General features: G+C 42.1%; 1 protein-coding gene across 5 annotated transcripts in view; it reads left to right on the top strand.

The window, feature by feature from the left end:
• The window catches only part of ZFAND6 (zinc finger AN1-type containing 6), an 81,357-nt gene that overhangs the window by 29,443 nt on the left and 27,071 nt on the right, over nucleotides 1–24,843 (top strand). For all 5 annotated transcript variants that reach the window (XM_025179550.2, XM_025179548.2, XM_075897102.1 and 2 more), the window contains one exon: nucleotides 20,425–20,595. In XM_025179550.2, coding sequence (XP_025035335.1) covers nucleotides 20,442–20,595 — 154 coding nt within the window. In that variant the 5' untranslated portion in view covers nucleotides 20,425–20,441. The remainder of the gene's footprint in view (nucleotides 1–20,424; nucleotides 20,596–24,843) is intronic.

The raw sequence follows: 24,843 nt of genomic DNA on the forward strand, positions 1-24,843 counted from the left end.
GGCATGGCTGGAGAACTATATTCAAGATATAAGCAGGGCATTCTTGCTTACATTCAGAATTGTAGATAAACAATCTATGTAGATATGCTAGTCATTGCAGCAATTTTTACTAGTAAAACCTCTTTTTACATAGAATTAGACAAGTCTTCTACACACTGAGAGGTGTCTATTCTGTGCATGGTGATTCATGTACATACTTCTTACATGAGATGTATAATTTTCCATCTGATATAAGTGAAATTTACATTCTCTTTAAGAGTAAACTTCTAAAGATTTTTAGCTAGATCATGCTTTCTTCATCCATTCATGGAAAAGAGAGGGCAAAGGAATCTGTTACCTCATGGATCCATTCTTCCCTTCACCTACCTGCTGATGTCACTCATGGAATAATAACTTGATGATCCTTGAGCATGAGTATAGCTGAAGGACCCTGCTCTCCCTTCAACACCATGTAAACTAGTTGGGAAAGGTAGTACTACTTGAGACTATATTACTTTTGTCATAGAATTCCTTTCATGGTGTGAATACTGTTTTAAGGTTGTCCAAACTAAGAAAATTAGTGTAGTATTGGCAGATTTTTCAAATGTTTTGTCCATACTAGGATTTTTACTATATTAGCTACCATGTGTAGTTAATATGGCAAACACCTTTTTTCCTAGGGTATGTCTAGACTACATGCTTCCCCTGTCGACCGATCTGTGTCTTGACTGCTGCGCTGTCAATCAGCTGAGCCGGCACAGCGTGGCCACCATTTTTATTTTAATGAAGCCGAGGATATTTAAATCCCCGCTTTATTGACTATGTCGGGTAGCCTATTTTACACGCCTCAGTCAGCAGAGGCATGTAGTCTAGACATACCCCTAGTGAAGACCGGGTATAAGTGGGGATCTGAAGGGCAGCCTTGGCTGTTGGCACTATGCTGCCCGCGAGCAGACATGAGCTATAGTGTGTTGGATAGATTGAACTCGTACATAAGAACAGGGATTTTGTGTGGATATCCTTGGCTTCTTTGGCATGGAATTTTGCTATAGGAGAGTTTGATTACACTGTAACATAGTTGTGTGAAAATGGTTTATTTTATTGATAGCTTTGGCCTGTTTTAGCTGCATTAAGATGTGTATATAACAGAGGGTTTAAAAATTTCTTCATCAGAACATGCTTTTTTTTTTTTTTTTTTTTTTTTTTCCCCTTGCTTGTTTTTTACTTTGCTACAACATTCCTGATATTTCTTTCTTCCCTGGTTTTGTTGGATGTGTGAGGGTGTGTCTGCAATTTTGGAGACGTACCTCATAACTCTTACTGAACTAGAGTGCTAAAAATAGCGTATCTTTGGCAGCATGAGCAGTGGAAGGGACTAGCCACCCTATGTACCCATCCAAGAGTCAGGTACATACTAGGGCAGCTAACCCCTTGTGCTGCTGTGGCTATACTCTATTCTTGTGGAACTGGCTCGATAAGTGTCTCCTTGAGCTGGAATTTGTCTACGTTGCATTGGAGCTATACCATCTGCTGTATGTTTTAAACTCTTAACACCTAATTTGGGGTAGGGGAGTGATATATTTTTACAGCACTCTTCTTCTAACTAGGGATGTAAAAAGTCATTTAAAAATGTAACTGTGTATCTGCTAAAAATCCTAGTGGTTATACTACAGAGCCCACAGTGAAGCTTCACTTACTGACGCTGCTCCCAGGGTAAAGTTCTGTTGCAGAGCCCAACTTTCTTTATAGGCCTTTTGTGTTAAATAGGGATTGAAAGAAAACACTTGAAACCATCTAAATTGGGGTGGGCAAATACTGGCCCATGGGCCAGATCTGGTCTTCTAGGGTTAGCCACTGGCCGGCCCCCACACTGCCATATTTACCAGTACTTCCATAGGTGAAGGCAATAGCAACTCCTCTTGGTTGCAGATCACCATTCTAGACCAATGGGAGCTGAAATTGCCCTTATCTGTGAAGGCGCAGGTAAATATAGCAGCAGCAGCCCATCAAGGGCTAACCCTAATGAATCACCACCATTTTATTGCCCACCTCTGGACTAAATGGAAAGCGTTTTCCTCCCTCAATCAGGCATCACTTGTTTAGTACGCTCCTAATTCTCAAATTGTTCATAGTCTTGCAGGTAAAATGGGGGTAAAAAAGACATGAAAGCTTAATGTTAAATACAGAGAACTTTTTTAACACTTTTTATTCATCATGAAGAAACAAAATATGTTAAAACCCAATTTCTCTTTCTCTCTCTCACGCCTTTTAAGTCTGCTTCAGCAACTTCTTCAGGCTGCGTCTACACTGGCATGATTTTGCACAAATACTTTTAACGGAAGAGTTTTTCCGTTAAAAGTATTTGCACAAGAGAGCGTCTATAATGGCATGTGCCTTTGCGCAAAAGATTTGCTTTTGGGCAAAAGCATCCGTGCCAGTGTAGACGCTCTCTTGAGCAAGAAAGCTCCAATGGCCATTTTAGCCATCGGGCTTTCTTGCACAAGAAATTGATGTTACCTGTCTACACTGGCCTCTTGTGCAAGAACACTTATTTCTGAGCGGGCGCGTCAGAGTAATTGCGCAAGAAGCATTGATTTTGTACATTACAACGTCAGTGTTCTTGCACAAATATTCATGGCCAGTGTAGACAGGCGGCAAGATTTTGCGCAAAATCTTGCCAATGTAGACACAGCCTAAGGCTTTAAGTCAAATAATTAAAGCTTTGAATGTAATATGCCAAACAAGCTCTAATGATTGAAATCTTCATAGTTTCCATAAAATGGTGATGAGGGGTGTTAGAGGATGAATACTTACTTAAGAATGGCCATACTAGGTTAGACCAAACATCCATCTAGCCCAGGATCCTATCTTCTGACAGTATCCAATGCCAGGTGCCTCAGAGGTAATGAACAGAACAGGTAATCATCAAATGATCCATACAATAGCATTTAAATGGGAAATCCATAGAAGTTCCACTTCTCCTGTTAACCTGGCAGATTGTCAGAACCTGAACTTGTTTCTCCTCATTCAGAGTTCTGGCTTCCTGTGCATAGGGTGATTCCTGGCCAGCTATTTTATTTTGTACCATGATGCATATGTATCATGATACTGACACCAAATTCTGAAGGGTAGCTTAATACATAGTAATGTTTGCACAACCATATCTTAAACAGCATAGCTGACCTGCCAGACTATGACTGTCACCCAAGCACTTTAAGTAACCCATGTTTTAAGACTAATTCTATGGTGTGCCTCCTATGATTCATAGTGCTAATGGTGTGTGACCACGAGGCATTCAGGAGATATAAATTGAAAATCAGGTTAAAATCAGGAGCTTAAAATTATCAGATTTCAACTTAAGTCACTGTCCTGTCTTGTACTTCTGAAATTCTTTTACTTGCAACTATTTCTACCCATGACTGTGTGTCTGCACTACACTTAAGGTGGGCAAAGAAAATAGACTAGAGCAGTGGTTCTCAACTGGTGGCCGTCTGTCACATGGGGGCCTGTGAGCCCGTTTCAGACAGGCTGTGGAGATCTACCACTGAAACCCACATGCTCTGAGCTAGGGATGTAACAGTTTAACTGGTTAATCAATAAGCCAGCACTCATCAGTTAGCCCCACCTCTGGCAGCCCTGCGTGGGGCTGGGGGAATAAGCTGGAGGGGGGCAACCTCTGGAGCCTGGTTCCCCACCCCCTTGACAGCCTGCAGGCTGTGGGGGGGGGGTAAGCTGGGAGGGCAGCTGGCAGGGGAGTGCTGCCCTGGTCCCCTGTGAGGAGTCAGCACCACAGGTAGCCCTGGTAAGCTTCCCCTCCCAACCCTCTGCCCTGAGTCCTACACTTTCCTCATGCCTTGAATTCTGCACCCCCTCTCCCTGCCCTGAGTCCCCCCAGGCCTCTGTCCTAAGCCAGCCACCCCCTGCCCCTTCTCACCCCGAAACTCTCACTCAGGTCTTCATTTTTGAAAAATACTGTCAAACGTATATTTTTTTCATTTGTTTTTGAAAACAAAGCAAAAAAAAAAAAACCCTTCATTTGTACCCAGCGTTGCTCAGGTCTGTATCTGCTAGTCTGCTATACATTTGAGAGAGTTTGTGTGTGTCTGACTGTCTGAGTCTTTGTTCAAGAACTTCTCCTAAATGGTAAGAGCTAGGGTTACCAAATTTGGTATGCAGCTTCCTCTTGTCATAACTTAAAGGAAGGTAAGGGTTTGGTTGTGCCAGGATAATGGAATTTGCCTGGAATGTAATTTTCTCATAAAATGCTAAGGGCAGGGTCTGCTAGCAGGCAGAATGACCACAGGAGGGCAGGCACACCAGTAAGAGACTGGCTGACCGGTAGGGTTGCCAGATGGTTGAAACAAAAATACTGCCCCCCCCCCCCCCCCCAAAAAAAAAAGCACCTGGAAAAAAATCTATTGATGGGCGGGGGGAAAAGGGGGGGGAACAAAGATGTTGAGCAAAGGAAAAAAAAAAAAGACTCCAAGGACTTAAGCCAAAAACAAATTTTTTAAAAATAAAATAGCATGTCCCCCTTTAAGTGCAGGGATAGTAACAGGGGAGTTGTTGAGCAGTAAAGGTCTTTTGGCCGTCAGCCATTTTGTGCCAGCAGCCTTGCAAACCCGGTAAGCATGGGGTCGGAGGGCTGGGAGTGTTGGGGGCCAGAGGAGGCTGGGGGGGGGAGGGGGGGGAGGCCAGGTGCTGAGTGTTTGTAGGGTTGCCAGGTGCCCGGCATTTTCACCTCCTGGCCGGGGAACAATTCAGAAAATACCAGACATTTTACGTGTCCGGTATTGTCTGAATTTTTTTTACCGGACAGGAGCCGAAAATACTCGACTGTCCGGGTGAATACGGGACACCTGGCAACCCTACTGACTGGAGGTCAGAGCTCTGGAGGTTGCTGACCACCATTCACGGGAAAGGTTCTTGTGCTGGTGAGCCACTGGTCCTAGTCAGCTACTATCCAAGCAGGATGGCTCCTGCCAGCCCCTGAATTAGCTAGCCTTTTGCAGTTCCAGCCCTCTACCTTGTGCCACTGCTGCACTCCCTAGACCTGAGCCTCTCCTTAATGACCCAAGCAACACTTGGTAAATGTGCCAGTCTCACTATATTTAAGAAATTCTTGTGGTCGGGCCCAACTTTCAAATATTGATGCCTTTTCATAGGTGTAGTCCTCATTGCGAGTTTGTGATTTAAAATAGGAGTAAGTGAGCTGCTCCCAGATTTGCCTGTTATTGTGGGATATGTTCATTTATTATGATTTTTCTCTGCGGGTGCGGGGTTGGTAATTCTATCAATGTACTGCTTGTGTCACTTGTGTTTTCATACAGAGCTCTACTTTCTCTCCCTTTAGAGATTTGCCTCCCGATGGAGTTATTCTGCAGATCCTAGGGTCTTCAGGGCTGGGCTCTTCCCACCCTAGAATCAGATGAACACACACTAACAGATCATGTCTGAGAGGACTGGTTTATTAACACTCATAAGATGACCCCTTATGACTCTGGACTCAGTTGGCTAGGAAGGACAGCAATGCCAAGCTGTGACTGGCATGCTCTTGTACTCAGTAGGCTTAGCTGAACAGCATTTTTTTAAGGTGCCACCCTCATATTCCCCTGGGTTTAGCATGTCTCTGTCCCCATTTTCATACTACAACTGTTCTGCTAGTAACCTGCTTGATGAACAAAACCCACGGGATTTATGGGTGCTGCAGGGATCTTTTATCTTGGGTACAAGGATCATTGCTTCAGAGCCAATGGGGAAGCCAAAAAACCCTAAACTGTCCTCAGGTGATGGGACAGGCGTAAAGAAACAATGTTCTCTCTGATCGTTTCCATCCATGTGCAGAATAACTTTGTGCACAAAGTCATGTGTGCCACCAGTAGAAACTAAAACCTATCTGTGAGCACTCTGCTAATCAGCTGGGCAGCATTGGAATCTCCTGAGCGGCTGCACAAGCGCACAGCTTACAGGGAACATTGACCATGAAAGTTATTTATTTTTAGATAGTAACTATACGACGGGAGCCAAACAAAACAGTTACAATATTTAAGTGAATTTTAACCTGACTACAAAAGTTCAGGCTAGCAAACTGTAACTGCTCACCCCTTAGTGTTTCCCGCTAAGATTTTCCAACCATGAGTGGAGTGAATTTTGGCTTGTGCACCAATATTGGTCATGTGCGCTGGTTTGGATATGTGCCACTGTGGCACCCAATTTTTTAGCACAGTCACATTCCTGGCTGCCGGAGCAGAAACAGTCTCTCTCCTCTCCCCCCCTCCCCCCGCCGCCACCATGCAGCATGTCCCATTCTCAGCTGCCAGTGTATATAAGGAGAATTGCTCAATATACTTCTTTTCTAACTTGAAAGAGCATCTGGTACAAATTGTCAACAGAATAGCATTTTAGAGTTTTCTGACTGATATGTTTAGTTTCATTTTACTATAGCAATTAGCTGCCATTCTGCAAAGTAACAGTGTGCGCATTGGCTACAGTTATGTATGCACAATTGTACTGTACATAAACCAGTTTTTTCATGGTTCTGCTTGTTGTCCATTTATCTTCTATCGCTTTTTAATTTTTGCATCAGCTCTCCATTGCACAACTGCAAATATTAGAAGTGATATCAGTCTGTCTTCTACCTTGGAGAATCTTTAGGTTCCTGCCACTACCTAGATGAGAGTTTAATTGTTCACTCTCAAACCCTAAAATCCTGTTTACAGGAAACCTCCACATTACAACAGCCTGAGTTGCGACCCCCTCGCACTTATACCATTTTTGTAAGTGCAGAAGGGGCCAAACCCCCCGACTTAAGTCCTCGGCCTGCATTTATGACAGCACATGGCACCTTTCGTAAATGCGGGTTCAAGTTATGATGCCCCTGACACTGCAAATCCATTAATCCAAGACCAGAGCCTGCACCCCAACCCGCTGCCTCTGCCTCGTGAAAGTGAGGGAAGATGGGGGAGGGATGGAGTGAATAGGGGCGGGTCCTCATAAAAGAAGTACAAAGGAGGCTGGGCAAGGGTATTTGGGTTTGAGGTATATCTTGGATTGCACTTAAATTCAAAAAGTGATCTCATACTTTAAAAGGTTGGAGACCCCTGTGTTACGGTAACACGTACGTAACTTTTCCTTATTCACTTTCTCCTTACCTGTCATTACTTTATAGACCTCTATCACATCCTCTTTAGTCTCCTCTTTTCTAAGCTGAAAAGTCCCAGTCTTTTTAATCTCTCTTTATATGGCACCAATTCCAAACCTCTAATCATTTTCATTGCCCTTGTCTGAATCTTTTCCAATGCCAATATATCTCTTTTGAGATTAGGTGACCACATCTGTGCCCAATATTCAAGATGTGGTTGTACCATGGATTTATATAAAGGCAGTAAAATATAAGCTGTGTTCTTCTCTGTTTTCCTAACATTCTGTTTGCTTTGTTGACTATCCCCATAATGACTCCAAGATCTCTCCCTTGAATGGTTATAGCTAAATTAGTCTCCATCTTTTGTATCTGTATTTGGGGTTATTGTATCCAATGTGCATTATTTTTCTTTTATCAACATTAACATTCATTTGCCATTTTGTTGCCCAATCACCTAGTTTTGTGAGATTCTTTTGGAGCTCTTCATAGTCTGCTTTGGTCTTAACTATCTTGAGTAGTTCAGTATCATCTGCAGATGTTACTACCTCACTGTTTACCCCTTTCTCCAGATCATTTATATATAGATTGTATAGGACTGATCCCAGTATGGACCCTTGGGGGACACCACTAGCTATCTCTCTCCATTCTGAAAACTTACCATTTATTTCTGCCCTTTGTTTCCTGTGTTTTTAACAAGTTATCAATCCATGAGAGGACCTTCCCTCTTATCCCATGACACCTAACTTTACTTAAGAGCCTTTGGTGAGGGACTTTGTCAAAGGCTTTCTGGATATCTAAATCTACTATATCCACCCTCTTGTCTACATGCTTGTTGACCCCCCCCCCTCAAAGAATTCAAGTAGATTAGTCATAGAATCATAGAATAATAGGACTGGAAGGGACCTCGAGAGGTCATCGAGTCCAGCCCCCCGCCCTCAAGGCAGGATCAAGCTCCGTCTACACCATCCCTGACAGATGTCTATCTAACCTGTTCTTAAATATCTCCAGAGAGGGAGATTCCACCACCTCCCTTGGCAATTTATTCCAATATTTGACCACCCTGACAGTTAGGACTTTTTTCCTAATGTCCAATCTAAACCTCCCTTGCTGCACGTTAAGCCCATTACTCCTTGTCCTGTCCTCAGAAACCAAGAGGAACAAATTTTCGCCTTCCTCCTTGTGACACCCTTTTAGATATTTGAAAACCGCTATCATGTCCCCCCTTAATCTTCTTTTTTCCAAACTAAACAAGCCCAGTTCATGAAGCCTGGCTTCATAGGTCATGTTCTCTAAACCTTTAATCATTCTTGTCGCTCTTCTCTGTACCCTTTCCAATTTCTCCACATCTTTCTTGAAATGTGGCGCCCAGAACTGGACACAGTACTCCAGCTGAGGCCTAACTAGTGCAGAGTAGAGCGGCAGAATGACTTCACGAGTTTTGCTTACAACACACCTGTTGATACAACCTAGAATCATATTTGCTTTTTTTGCAACAGCATCACACTGTTGGCTCATATTCAACTTGTGGTCCACTATGACTCCTAGATCCCTTTCCGCCATGCTCCTTCCTAGACAGTCGCTTCCCATCTTGTATGTATGGAACTGATTGTTCCTTCCTAAGTGGAGCACTTTGCATTTCTCCTTATTAAACCTCATCCTGTTTACCTCTGACCATTTCTCTAACTTGCTAAGGTCATTTTGAATTATGTCCCTATCCTCCATGATTTCCCTTTACAGAATCTACGTTGACTTTCCCCAACAAATGTTCATCTATCGGCCTAACAATTCTATTCTTAATTATAGTTTGAACTAATTTGCCCGGTACTGACATTAAACTTACCGGTCTGTGATTGCCAGGATCTCCTCTAAAGCCCTTTTAAAATATTTGTGTCATGTTAGCTATTTTCCTGTCATTGGGTACAGAAGCTGATTTTAAAGGATAGGTTACAAACCACAATTAATAGTTCCTCAATTTCACATTTGGTTCTTTCTAAATTCTCTTGACTGAATGCTCTCTGGTCCTGATGACTTGTTACAGTTAAGTTTTATCAGTTTGTTGTTCTAAAACCTCCTCTAATGAAACCTCAGTCTGGGACAGTCCCTTTATATGCTCCCTTTGTCCATATTTTTTTTTCCTATGTAGTGTTACTGAAAGAACTCTGTAGATAAGTACCATCATAAGTGGAGAAACAGCATTATCCAGGAGTACAGGGTTTAGGCTATTGTACTCTTTAATATGCTGATCTAAATATTCTGGGTAGTAAATGAATAGTGGGATGGTAGGAGGGGGAAGGGGAATTGATGTAAGGGTTTGTCTTCACTATCACGCAACACTGGTACAACCTCATCAATGGAAGAGTACTCTCCCATCGATGTAATTACTCCACTTCTGCAAGAGATGGAAGGTATATCTGGGGGCAGAGCATCACACACTAGCATTGCATGGTGTAGAAACCTCTATAAGTCTTTGTAACTTGTGTCGCTTGGGAGATATTTTTTTACAATCCTGAGTGACATAAGTTGTATCCATTTAAGCGGTAGTGTAGACAAGCTCTAAATCTTAGGGCTCTAAATCTTGAGTAGCTAATGCACTAGGCTTGGTATGTAGACTTTTACTCAAGTCATGAAAGTGAGTATGCCTTTAATCCTTCTGAGGTTGAGAAGCTGAAATCCATTCAATTTATTCCTTTTGGGCTTTAGGAAGAAATGCTAAAAATATGTATTTGTTCCATGTTGATCTTTAAAAACAGTGCTCTGTGCCTCTTCTGAAGCCTGATGTACATCTAAAATTTACATTGACCTAGCTACATCACTCAGGAGCATGAAAAATTCATACCTCTGGAAGACTTAGTTAAGCCATCCTAAACTGCACTGTAAGCTCTATTAGGTCCATGGAAGGACTCTTCTGTTTCCCTAGTCACAACCTCTCAAGGCAATGGATTACCTGCTGCAATAGAAGAGCCTCGTCCAGTGTTGTAACTGTCTGCATTAGTGGTACAGTGGCACAGCTCCTGTTGTGTCACTGTAGCACTGGTAGTGTAGACATAGCCTTATTGTCCTTATTGTGCTTTCTTACACCACTGTTGTATGATTTTAGGAGAATGGTGTGTTCTGGGAACCTTCAAAAGGCAAGACACTCCATAAATGCAAACTATATTGTAGATTTGGTATGGCAAAATAAACACCCTTCCCTTTGAGACAAAGTTCTGATTTGACATAACATAAATCCTGGATGGACAAGACTGAGACCTGAGGCTGATAGTGAAATCTGATCTGCCTCGGTATTTTTTGTAAAGAATTCCCAAGCTGCATGTCAGGGAGACTATATGTGTATTCAGCTTTGTGCTCCTTGCCCAATGTGTGACAGTTGGCATTTGGAATGTCTACAATGAAATTGAGGAAAGAGACCAACTTTCGTTTCCAGTGTGACTTTGAACATGCCAATCCATCAGTGCCCCCATGCTTAAAGCGCAAGCTAACAGCTTGTGTAATGGGCAATGAATAATCAAATTTCTTTTGTGCAGATGGGGTTTTGGCAAACAAAACTGCATGTGACAAGGTAGGTGAAGTAATATTGGACCACCTTTTGTTGTTAAAAGACAACCTTTCAAACTGCATAGAGCACTGGTTCTTGAGGGTCTGTGAGCCTTTTCAGAGATGCCGTGCAGGCCACAGTGCACTCTCCACTTCCCTGTGGGGCTGAAGCTATGAGTGGTGCAGGTCTGAAACTCTGTCGCCCTTTACACCTCCCGAGGCCAGGAGTGTTGGGGCCCTGACATCTGCAATGCAACTTCACACTCCTGCAGCCCAGGCCCCACAAGCCTGACTCAGTTGACATGTGTCAGCTATCGGCATCTATCTGCACTGAAGGTATGCTTTTGTGGTATGTCTACACCGTGACTTTTAAAAAACCTGAAGCATTGAGCCTGAGAACACATATTAGCTGACTCTGGCTGCTGTGCTAAGAATAGCAATGTGAACCTGCAGTCCAGTCTCTGAGACTCTTCCCCCCCTCCCCCCCCTTACAAGGGCTGAAAGTCAAGGTTCTAGCTTTAGCCCAAATGTCTACACAATAACTTGACCTCACAGCTTGAGCCCAAGCCAGCTGACACAGGCCAGCCACACATGTTTTACTGCAGTGTAGATATACTCCCAGGCACCCTAGGTCAGCATGATTTGTGTGTAGACGGAAGAGGGTTTAGGCTTGAGCCATTGTTCAAACTCTACATTGCCATGTAATACCCTTAGAATCCTCTATTCACTAAAGCTCAAAATAAACTGTTGTACAAGATGTAGTAATTCTCCTAGAAGTTACTTAAATTATTTTGTAAAATGTTTAAATTTCCTTTGTAAATTGTCATGCAAAGCTAGAGCCGTTTTCACAGACACAGAATCTAAGACAACTTTTGGATTTGTGCTAATCTGCTTTTTGTAAATTATATTCACACCATACTTGGTCTTAATCTTCTAGGTACAGCTTGTGTTAGCTAAACTGAATAGCAACATTTTTACACTATGAAAATGCATCATCTCTGTTTCAGCTTCCACTGCTCCCAATTCCAGACGTTTTATTAGGACATCATATCCAGACAGTATCTGACATCCGGTATCTTTTTCTTCTCTACCATCCCCTTAGCATCCCCGATGTCCCTCAGTTATCTCTCTCAAGTTTCCTTTATCATTCTATTGTTTCTCATGACCTCCTCAAGAAAAATATTCACACAAATCCTTCAGAGATGACACACTCATATGTAATATTCATGTTGATGGGTTTGACATTTTGTTCAGAATTAGTCTTTGCTTGTGCAAACAACTTTGGTTCCTATTTTTACTGTTTATTTTTGTAAACTTATAACCACTGAAATTTTCAGCAGTTACATGTTTTCATGAGGGTGGGGCAGCAGCTGGTGGTAGCAGAGAAACAGCTTTTAAGCCAGCTCCCCACAAGCACCAGTTCCTGGCTGTTCTATCCCCCTCTCCATGTGCTGCTGCCTCTGATACAGAGGCAGCAGGGTGAAGGGCAGGCGGCTCAGTGGGAGCTAGTGCTCACAGGGAGTTGGCTTTTAAGCTAACCTCCCACGAGCATTGACTCCTGCCTGCCTCCCCTCCGCCCATTTGCTGCCAGTGATATAGAGGCAGCAGTTTGGGGGGTGAGCGTGTAATCATGTGAGTTAACCCAGTGTTTCTCAACCTTTTTTTTATAAAGTACCCCTTACAATTTTTTTAAATTATAGTACCCCCCAGTACCTAGTTTTCAGATACACTCAATTTTTTTTCTACCATTGCAACACATTTGTTTAAAAAACTTAATCGTAGCTGGGCAGGTGATGAAACTTTTGGGTGTAAAAAGTACAAAAATAATAAAGTGCTGTAAAACTTAAAACAAATTCAGTTTTCTCCAAATTTCAGTTGTGTTGATGTACCCCCCAGACTTCTCTCAAGTACTCTTAAGGGTACTCGTACCACTGGTTGAGATGCACGGAGTTAACCAAATGAGCCCAGGCTCATCAGTTAACCGTGTACACAGATACTTGTTCACATCCCTATTGTTACTATTAACTTTTTTGAACCTGTATGTTACACGCTTACTACCGGTGTTCTAGCTACCTCTAGCTTCATGTTTTATTGCAAAATAGACATGCCTACTCACTCTAAAGATTGTTTGTTATTTATTTAACCTAATAGGCATGATTTTACATTTTGTTTCCTGTTTTGGAGATGTCAGCCTGACTTGAACTCTCATGACAAAGCTCTTACTTTGCTATGGTTTATAGCTTTGTAAGTATGAACTGGCAGTTTAACATTCCTCTGTCATAGAAGGGAAAACAAGTAATTTAAAATGTTATAGCAGTGTCCTTTAGTTGTAAATTATGAACCTTGTCTTGATGAGTCAGTAGTGCACTCCTATTTGGGTCACAGTCTTATGGATTTGTGAATAGTACTGATGTACTCCAGTATTGGAAAGCAGAGGTTTGCTGCTACTGGTACTGTGTAGGGATGTGAAGGACTAATTGACTATTTGATAAGCAAATGCTTATTGCAGTGGTCCCTGACTTTTTGCGGCTTCCTGGCGCCCACGTGCGGGGCCACTCACACGCCGGGCACCCACGGGCGAGGCCACGCACGTGCCTGGGGATGGGACCACTCATACGCCACATGTCCGGGGCCGGCGCCGCTCCTGTGCCGCGCGCCCAGGGGCGGGGCCGCCTATACACTGCACGCCCGGGGCCAGAACAGCCCATGCGCTGCATGCCTGAGGCCGGCGCCACTCCTGCGCCACATGCCTGGGGGGCGGGGACGGCCCCAATCACTCGGCGGGCACACAGAAATGGCCTGGTGGGCGCCGTGGCGCCCACAGGCACTGGGTTGGGGACCACTGGCTTATCCGATAGTCAACAGGCTAGTTGACCTGTTGCCGCCCTCCCTCCCCCCCCCCCCCCACTTGCTGCCTCTATCAGAAAGAGGCAGAAAGGGATGGGGAAGAGGAGAGGGTACTTCAAAGCAGCAGTGCTGTGTGGAGTCTGGGGCTTGGAAATGCGCGTGCAGCCCAGGGCCAGCTGACCCAGGACTCCATGTGACGCTTTCGTCTAGGGCTGTTGCTACACTTCAAAAGCTGAGGTGACCTATCAACTATTTGATTAGTCATACTTGCAATTTAACATCCCTAGTACTGTGATTTCACTCAGATGATAAACAGCAATTTTTCTTGTCATTTCTGGAAACTAAAATGTTCCTGTTTTTACTTTAATTTTCCCACACTGCTTTGACGACAGTTTCACTGTATGTTCTATAGTCTTGTCTTTATTAGCTTTTTCTCATAAAATGTCCCACCCTTAGGCCAAGGCAAACTGGCTAGGAAAACCAAAGTTATTTCTGAAGAATGTGGGAACCAGATATACACACAGTTTTTTATAACATTATTAATGTATTTAGACATCTGAAACAAATCTTGTGGTTTATTTGTTTTTATTTTTGTATAATTTGGTGGTGGTTTTGGGGGATTCTGGTTTTTTTGGTTTTTTTTTGTTTGTTTTGCATTTCATTACTTTGAACTGAATATCGGTATGTATAAACTGGAAAAGAACTCAGAGATTGTATAGTTGGACTGAGCCATATGGTCCTTTGTATGCAAGGCAGCAGGTATGTCAGATGCTTCAGTATAAAGAAGTGATGCTCTAAAACCAATAGCTCTGTGTAACAGCCTGTAGCTTCTGGAATTCTAACATTTTCATGAAACTCTTGTTCCTGTTCTGTTTCTGTTAAATCTTTGGTGTAAACAAAATGTGATTTTTTTTTCTCCCCCCCCTCCCCAGTATTCAGTAAACCTGAGTGTATGTATTATGCTAATATTTCTAATACTTACACACCTTTCAATGGATTTTCTGGCTTAATATGCTGTAGCAGCTTGTCTAGAGCAGTGTAACTTTATGGAACCATCACTTCATTTTGTACTCTGCCTTTTGATGTAAATAACTTTTGTCCAAAGAGCAATTTTGCTTACCACTTATATCCTCTTAGTGGTCATTGTACATAAATGCTCTATCTTTATGAGTTGGACTAGAGTTCCTGAAGTGCCTTATTTTCGGCATCTAGGATCTTTGATCCTTAAAATAGTTTAGCAAAAAAATGTTTTATGTGAAGGCTGAACGTGGCTGTTAGCAGTAATTGCTGTTTCAAAGTAACAGTATTTATGGTGTAAGTATATGCAAAGACATTTGCTGAAAGCTGATTTTTTTTTATAATCAGTGATTCTCTTGATATTGAGATACACAAACTCTCTAAGTTTTTGTTTAGGAGTAGTAATGAAATTTCAACCAGACCTTATGTGTTCTTCCAAATTGTGAAGAACACATAAGATTATGGTAGTAAATAATATAGGGAGAGAGTGTTATCTTGTTAGCTATAAGCTTGTCTTATGCAGAAGCAAGCTCAGTAGTTTACTTTGATTAGGTATCCAAGGTGTCTCAGTAATATTCCTACTTGTGTCCTGGCCCAGGTCAGACATAATCATTGCTGCTCTTTCTCTTTCCTTCTTCTGCTGTCCTATATAGCCAGCTCATTCTTGGGATTGTGAGATCAGAGGTAAACCACCACATGCGTCTGTTAGTCCCTTCGTACCTGCTGTTCTTATCCCATTATTTACTTGCTCACCTTCTGCTTTCTTCCTTGCCTTCCTGTTTATTGCTTCTTTCCTTCTTTTTCTAGTGTGACTGTGAACCAGGTAAGTAAGCCATTCATATCCTCCCCTCCCCTTGAACTTATCACTGTAGTGAGATTTACGATGTTGCTAGATTTTGGGTATGTCTAAATGTGGACTATTTTAAAAAAAACCTTCTTCGTTGCATATTTGCTGTTTGCTAACTTTCAGATTACAGTAAAATTAAAGAAATTGGAGAATGGGGGGAAGGGGAAGGAACCAATTAAAAGGATTGTCTTTTCCATCCTCTGTGAAGCTCCAGCAAGATAAATTTGATATCAATTTGATCTTGGCTGAAAGGCCACATATATGAAACACTGAAGAAACACTTCCTTCACCAGAAATTGACAATGTGATAGGAAATTGTAGGTATTAGGTAGCTGAGTTATTAAAGTGATGTAATATAATACAGTTTTTTATGTAGTGGGCATTAATCTGGGACATGAAATGGTATTGTGATTATTCAAAGTTAAGGCAATATTATTCTGCTTCTGTGGTTCAAAAGAACATTAAAATGTATAAAGCAATTACATTAAGTGTTACAGGAAGAAAACTGAAGAGTACTGGTGTAAACAAGATTTTTAAATGATGAACTTTTAAGTAGACGTTTTTTGGAGATAGGGAAGCCAGAAAGCTAGTAGGCTGTGTTAAACTGTTTGAACTCCACATTTTTTTGAGTAAATACCTAAAAATATTGCGTTGCTAAACTGGATATGGAGAAGTGACTTATCTGAAACTTACTAAAGTTACTGCACCAACTTGGTTAAACTTTAAGTTCTACAATATTGATTTTGTTGATTTGTTTTAACTTTCACAAATAAAGCAGGCTACCAATACAGTTAAGTTATTAGGAACTATAATCAGTTTACACATCTGTATTTATAGTATTGAAATAACAAGATAGATATTTAGATCCTAGACCTTGGTGTAGTACAGGTTGTACTTCCCTTAAGGGACTCTGTGGTTCAGCACCAGCCACGGATGTTCCTAGAACACAGAGCCCAAGAATAGGGAGGTCGGGCAGTGGGGCAGGAGTACCAAGGGGGGCACCAGCGACTAAGCTGAGAGCCCCAGTGGATATGTCTTTGGGGAAGGAGTGGGAAATGGCCAGCACGGTGGGGAGTTTGGGCCCTGGCGGCTACAGCAGGGCTCCGGTTCCGGCTCTGGCCCTGGCTGCAGAGCTCCGGCCCTGACAGCAGTGAGGCCAGTGGCATCCAGAGAGCCGTGGGGAGCTGGGGCAGCAGTGGGACAGGCTGACACCCTAACCCAGTGGCAGCCTGGGTCAGGAGAGGAGGCACCTCCCCTGGTCTAGCAAATTCCCTCATTCGGGACCAGTTAGGTCCTGAAGGTGCCATACTGGTGAGCTCCAACCTGTATTTAGTTTAAATAGCATGGCGTAGCCCAAGTTTCCTTGAGTGTATGTGAAATTCTGATTTATCCCGAGTTAGAATTGATGTAAGGACAAATCCTAATTGCTGTTTTTGTAGAATCACCCCCAAACTAAATGTTCTTTATAAAAAATTGTACAGGTTCTCTCTTGCTGTGAGTCATGTGCCTATATAACACTTGTAAGAGAACCTATTCTCAAACATTGATATAAATGTTATATAGCTATTCAGACTAGGGATGTGAAAATGTAACCGTTTGCACAGCTAACTGATAATGCTGGGCTCATTGGATAATGTGCAGAGTTACATGCATCGCCTCCTTACTGGGTAACTGATTACCCATTCACATAATCATTTCTGTATTCTGCTCCACCCTAGAGTTGATGCTTAGTGGTTGTTGGGGCCACAATCTCCATAAAATATACTGTGCCTCCAGTGGATATTAGAAGTGCTTGTACAACTCAAATCTTGCATTGGATGCTGATGCACCCTTTATAACTGATACAGTATTCGTCATTTGTATGTGCTTGAGCAGAGTTAGTTTCATCCTCTACATATGAAAGCTTATAATATTAGTAATATAGCAATAGCTGCACACCTGGTATAGACTTACAAATGTACAAAGGAAAAGAGGTGATCCTCTATTTGGGGGTGGAATGCAGGAAGAGGAAAAAAGAAGTGGAGACTTTTTGATTTGTTTTAAAGGGAAATGAAAAGGTTTAGACTAATCCTGCTAAATGCCACACATCTTACTTATTGATAATTGAAGCTTATGAATGCAAGTATGGAGTGTTTGAGACTGGTAGTAACTAAAAGACCAAATGCACATACTTAATTCTTTGAAAGTTACTCTCATCCTGATCCATTTTCCTCTTGATGATAAGATACGCACCACACAACTGTAATCAAAATTAACTTAGTGAACATAACCATTGTGCTAAGTGCTGTGCAGAACCTAACTGGAATATGTATTCCTTTCTCCAAAGAACTTGCTGTCTAGATACTTATGCTATTTATCTCTTTCTAATTTTTTATAAATCAAGGTAGAAGTGTATAAAGATTCATCAGACACTAAATGCTATCTGCTTCCTAATGTGAAGTACAGAAGGGTTTGCCAATAAAAGCTTTCCATGCAGGAGGAGAGCCATAGGAACTGTAGATACTGTACAGCTATGTTAACTATATGTGTGAGAGATTCTATTGTAACTAGGAGGCCTATGAGCTATATTGTTGCATTCAGTTACTTTTGTGTTGTGGGAGAGTATCAGATTTAGATAGGTTTTTTTTTTTTTTTTTTTTTTTTATCTCTTCCAGTCCATTTTAGCAGGTAGAAACAGAATAATATAGGAACATGTCCCTAGGCAGCTCTGCAGACCACTAGTGGTCTATGGAGTACATTTTGAGAAACAGACTTTCTCATAGAGGGTGAAGGAGACAAAGTGAATGTATTGAATTCATGGGCTATCGATAGCTTAAGAGTTAGGCCACTTGAGAACTGCTAAGGACATTTATCACAAGTTCAGGATAGACAGGGCCACCTGTATGTGTTAGCTTGCAAAGGCAAAACTTCCTTGTTAATAAAGAGAGAAATACAAATAAGATAGGTTCAGAGGGGTAGCCAAGTTAGTCTGTAAGAGGAAAAACTTTAAAGTGCTTCTAACTATTTGTTGTTTTTAAAGTCTAACAAAACATGTAGATGGTATCATGAGCTTTCGTGGGCACAACCCACTTTTTCAGATGACCGGAGTGTTGGAAGTCCAGATCCAAGAATAAATAAAGGAAGGAGGGAGGGGAAGAGGAGGGAAAAAAATGAAGGGGATGAAGAAAAAAAGAGAGAGTAGATAAGCTTCAGAGAGAGAGCCGAATGAGTCTGTAACAGGAAAAACTTAAACCTTTCCAATGTGTTATCAAAAATCTACAACCTATCTTAGAAAATGATCCCTCACTCTGAGGCCTTGGGGGAAAGGCCAATTCTTGCTTACAGATATCCCCTTAACCTGAAACACATTCTTTCCGGTAGCACAGCTACATCATGAGCATCTTGGAACCCACCCCTGCAATCAGCCCCAATGCCAACTCTGCCCACACATCTACACAAGCATTTTCATCACTGGACCCAACTACATCAGCCACCAAATCAGAGGCTCATTTAACTTCACATCCACTAATGTGATCTATGCCATCAAATGCCAGCAATGCCCCACTGTTATGTATATCTGCCAAACTGGACAGTCTCTATAGGAAAGAATTAATGGACACATCAGATATCCAAAAAGGCAACACACAAAAACCTGCTGGAGAACACTTTAGTCTTCCTGGACACTCAAAACAGTGACTTGGAGATCCATTCATGTTTCAGGCCAATTCCACAAGCTAAATACACAGAAAAGGATTGATGCTTAATGTCATTTACAAGTTTAATTCTTATGCTAATGGTTTGAATGTGATATCGGATGGCTCACATGTTATCAACCAACCAATGAAGGTGCTAATGGTTCTGGATGTCTCTGTAGAATCTGGTGTTGGCCATCTTCCTTTCGAAGTGCAATCTAATGGTTTTTCTCAGCCTCTTGTAACTTTTTTTAATCTTTTTGAGATACTACTAGAATATTGTTGTTTTAAGTTTTTCCTGTTAGAGACCCACTCAGCTATCCAGCTAAAGCTTATCTACTCATCGTCTTTTTTTCTTCCTCCCCTTCAATTTTTTTTTCCCCTTCTCTCTCTCTCCTCCCTCCCCCCCATTTATTCTTGGATCTGGACTTCCAACACTCTGGTCAAATAAGACAAGGTAACCTGCCATACTGCAGGCTGCTGAGCCCACTGCATTGTGCTCAAGGGCTCCTCAGGCCAGGCCCACTATGCTGTGCTGCAGGCATGGGGTGTGATATCCTGGTCTGCTGGTTAATAACTTACCCAGTAAGGACGATGATTACTGGCTAACCAATTAACCCTTTACATACCTAAAAGCTATACTTACCAAATGGACTACAACATAATATCTAAACTATATGAAAAAAAATTAAAAAAATACAAAAATCTTGTAGCTGATCTGTGAAAGAACGTATCTGTTCAAATGCTCTTGACCAAAATGGTAACTGCTGCATACAAAAATGGTAACAAATTTATGAGATGCCTGACAGTGTTTTGTAGTTGCTATTAATGATTAAATGTTGTATAGAATCAAAGCAAGCGTGTTTCCCTTTAGTTTTCTGTTTATGCTTTAAGAGTTTGAGTAGTGTCATGAATACAAGCTTCAAGAAGTGTTTCATATAGATGTCTTTTTCTGTGCTTTCAGCATATAGGCTAAGCATTAATATAGTCTCTCTGAAAGTGATAAATTGCTGAATGTTCCATGTTAAAGTACAAGACTGCGTATGAAAATGTGCACCCCACTATACATGTGCTACCACACGGTACTGGGGATAGCAGCTCTGCCTTTTTGGAAAGATTTAAAATGGCTCCATCCTGCCACCAGAGTCACTGGAATTCTTCTACAGTTTTTGTTTAGACGAGAGCCCTGAAAGTTGGTGGTTGAAAGAAACTTTGATTTCCATGGATCAAATTCCCTGCAATGATTTCAAAGATCCTTTCTCTAGGTTCTAGATTCTCTTTTGTGCCTGGAATAGATGATGCCAATGCAGTAGACATTTTTGTATTTAAAAAATGCAACGTGAAAATTATCTGAATTCATTGATAATGGATGTATATGTGAATTTCAGGTTTACAGAAGACAAAAATGGCTCAAGAAACTAACCATAGCCAAGTGCCTATGCTTTGTTCCACTGGATGCGGATTTTATGGAAACCCTCGTACAAATGGCATGTGTTCAATTTGCTATAAAGAACATCTTCAAAGGCAGAATAGTAGTAATGGTAGAATTAGCCCTCCTGGTAAGTAATACTAATAAGTATTAGATTCATATCTAACATGTTAATTCCCACTTAAGCAAACCTTGTATACTACATTAGAGTGAGATTCTGTTCCTGCTCCAGCCCATTTTTTTTGAAGGAAGGGTTTTGATTTGAACTCTCTCCTTCCCTCCCCAGCAACTGATAACCTAAAGAATGAGAAATAGGGCAATTCACTGTACTGCTATTAGAAGTCTCTATTGTTTTACATAATTTTTTATTTGGCTTAAAATTAAATAAACGTACTATAGATAATCCTTTATATAAGTGTAATAATTGTTTATATTTTTGTGGCTTACGTTTATTTCTGGCAAGGTGGTATAAGCAATAAGTGTCCAATATCACTATAAAATGCTAAAAATTCTTTTCAGGGATTACTGACTTTACAGAGAACAACCTGCCAGGGCTGGTGAAAAATATTTAGAACAAAATCTAACTATTAAATTATGAAGGTAATTGATGCAAGATTAAGATTGACATTTCAAACACACAAATGAGGAAGCATTGCTTTAAGAGAGCTTCCCGCTGCTGTCTTGATTGTCATCTGGATTAAGACAATTCAAGGTTTAAGTTTAGAACATACTTCGTGTGGCCTTCCTGCATGTTGCTGTTGACCTGGAGCAGGACCAGAAGTTCTACCACTGACCACTTGGAGTGGGCAGCAGTGGTGACCAGGGACTTCTCCTTCCTCACCCCCAACTGCCTAGGGGAACTAGGAGACTCCTTCCACCCATTCCAAACAGTAGTCAAAGCAGCGACAGCTCTTCAAGGGCTGTCCCTGTGGGTGCTCCACAGCAGGTGTCAGTGTGCCCTAGCACCATTGATCAGAGTCTTTCAGAGCAGTGTCCTTGGAGTCATGCAAGTGAGGTACCTGGCCCATGTGTCTTCAGTGTCCTGACACTGTGCATGCATGGCTCCTCTCACAAGTTCCTCCTTTCCTGTCCTCAGCCAGAGATGGAGTGTTCCTCAGCATACTTCTTTGTTACAGTTCTCACTGGTTCTAGTTAGATCAGTAGCTGTTTTTTCTCTCCATTTTTTAGATAGTATTCTAATTCCATTTTTCCCTTATTTTTTTTTCTTTTCCTCCTCATTATAGTTTAGACAGGATGCCTGGCTCATCAGATTTTAAATGTTGTATTTTCATACAACAAGATTGTTCCCATCTCATATGGGCACTCCTAATGTGTAAATTGTCTGGAGGAAGTCCATGTCCCCCACAAGTCCATAGCAGCAAACTCAAACTAAGAGCTCTCAGGGACTGGGACCTATGCCTCAAACTCATTGTTAGAAAAATCCCTTTGTCCAGCTTTGTGCCCTTGTCTCAAATCTTCTGAAATCCCTTGGCCCATGAGAGAAAAGAGAACTTATAAAAAGCTCCTTTTCAGTACCGTAGAAAGTCCTTCCTGCAAAAGGGCGCACTGTGTGCACTTAAGTGCCAACTCCACCAGCCATGTTATGTCTCCGCACCTATATGATGCTCTGGGTGTCTTTTGGCATCACCTGCACAGTCACTAATACCAGTGTGCATCGATTCCTTGTCGAGGCAAAAGGCTTCAAGTTGCCTGTCTCTCATATTGTGGCATCCTCCAGACCAATTCCTGCACCTGCAACTAATGCCGTACCGCCCCACCAGCACTATGGAGGCACCAGCCACCTTCATGTTGCAGTGAGCATCAAACTAATCTGTGGCACCACAATTGACCTCTGTGCAGCCTCCCATGGCACTGTCTACCCCAGCATCACAATTCACTCACCAGGAAGACCCCTTAATATCTTCAACTTTTAACTTTCCCTTCCTCTGCAATGATTTTTCACCAGGTAGTCTGGCACTGTTTATCACCTGTGGACTTCTCTGAGGGAGATGAGGCTCACCACACAACTCTTCCAACTGATCCATTTTTTCTTGACATGTACTTAACCCAGATGTGCCTCTCCCCCCTGCCTTTCCTTCTCCCCAGTATGGACAACCATGGTTGGCACCTCTTGTACCTTATCCAAGGCACTGGCAGTACTGGAACCCATTAGGAACCCTACTGCAGACACTTCTCTAAGCACAGCACTGTACTGCAAGAGACATCCTCACCCTATGGGTATGTCTAAATTACATCCCTTTTTCAATAAAGGGATGTAAATTAGACATATCAAAACTGTAAATGAAGCTGGAATTTGAATTTCCTGCCCTTCATTTACATAATGGCGGCCGCGTTTTTTCTCTCGAAAATCTGCTTTTGGGGGGAGGAGGAAAAACGCGGTCAAGACCTGGACCATTTGACAGAAATGCCCCATTTCTCATGGTTACAGGATCTTTCGAAACGGGGCATTTCTATCGAACTATCCCTGTCTTGACCGCGTGTGTGTTTTTTTGTTTGTTTGTTCTCTCCCCCTCCCCCCCCAAAAAGTGGCTTTTTAAAAAAAAGCCGCAGCCACCATTATGTAAATGAAGCGCAGGAAATTCAAATCCCAGCTTCATTTACAGTTTTGATATGTCTAATTTACATCCCTTTATTGAAAAAGAGATGTAGGTTAGATGTACCCTGTTAGTCTTCACTTATATAACAGCAACAAGAGGAAGGAGACCGTACACACCCACAGCCAGAATGCCCTGACATATCCCCCGCTACCAACTCCTCCTCCTTTTTCAGACGAGGCCATCATGCCACTTCCCCCGCTGCTGCTGCTGACTTTACTCCTTTTCAGGAACTTTTTAAACACATTAGGAGCAGGGCTGAACATTGCCTTAGAGGAGGCTGCAGAAAACCAGCACAAGATCACTGATATTTTGCAATCTGTAACATCTTCTTCTAAGATTGCTCTACCAATTAATCCTGCAGTAACAGACCCAGCCAAGACCATCTGGCAGGTACTCACCATCATAACACCAACCTGCAAGTAAGTGGATAGAAAATATTATGTCCCAACCAGAGACTCTGATTTCCTCTTAACTCACCCTGCTCCCAACTCACAAAGAATTACTCAAAATTCAATGACTATATTAATGGCATCCCAGATGCAAAACAACAGTTCAAAGCTGTCATAGCTGAGGGTCATTCAACTTTGCACACGGCCTTGCAAGCAACTCTTGACACTGCAGACATAGCAGCAAGGTAGTTATGAGGTGGGTATCTTGATTCATCTCTACCGATTTCCCACATGAGAGTCAATCCACAGTGCCCTACATACCATGAAGGACTCTATAGTCACACTTCTATTCCTAGGTACCCACGCACCAGCACCTAACTCTAAATACAGAAATTTCCCACACCTCGATAGTCTGTATATGTGTAATGCAACCAGAGACACCAGAACAACCTCAACACAATAGAAACAAATCTCAGTGCTGTTGCCCAATCTGAAATAACACACCTCAGCCCCCTTAACCGAACAAGTAAATTTGAAGGCTTTGTCAAAGATTTGGAAAACCTTTCTCTCTCTCCCTCTCTCCCTCTCTCCCTCTCCCCCTCCCCCTCCCTCCCTCCAACATCACATCCTCTTCTAAATTGTTTGAACACAGTCTCCTCCCATTTTACCATAACTGGCGGTCTTACATTGGACAAATGAATGTTGCAGACAGTACGCTTAGGATATACCATCCCCTTTATTTCTATGGTCCCCGAAGGACCAGATAGGGAGTATTCTCAAGAGTTATTGCTCCATCAGGAGGTCCAGCACTTCCTCCAACCCAGAGCTATAGAACTGGTCCCAACCCAATCTGTAGGAAAGGGCTTCTATTCTCATTTTCTTATGGGGAAGAAAAGTGGGGGATGGCACCCAGTCCCTGATCGTAGAATCCTTAATGAAAACGTTAAAGAACAGAGATTTAAGATGGTGACCCTTGCAACTATTATTCCAGAACTGGAGTAGGGAGACTGGTTTTCATCCCTTGATTTACAAGATTTCTATTCATCTGGCTCTCAGATGTTTTGTCAGGTTTATTCTAGGTTCCAGCCATTATCAATACAATGTCCTATCTTTTGGCCTCTCTACTGCCCTCGGAGTCTTTTCCAAAATCCTAGCAGTAGTTACAGCTTATTTCAGGAAGCAAGGGGTTATTGTTTTTCTCTGCCTGGATAATTGTCTCCTGAAAGCATGCTCCAGGCATGACTTCCACTGGAGAACTTCTACTACCATTATGTGTTTCAACTCTACCAGCCTACAAATAAACAAAACAAATCAACATTTGCACCAACACAAACCATACAATTAATAGGAGCTCAACTAGATGCAACAAGT

This window comes from Pelodiscus sinensis, chromosome 14 (genome assembly GCF_049634645.1).
Source record: "Pelodiscus sinensis isolate JC-2024 chromosome 14, ASM4963464v1, whole genome shotgun sequence".
Taxonomy (NCBI): domain Eukaryota; kingdom Metazoa; phylum Chordata; order Testudines; family Trionychidae; genus Pelodiscus; species Pelodiscus sinensis.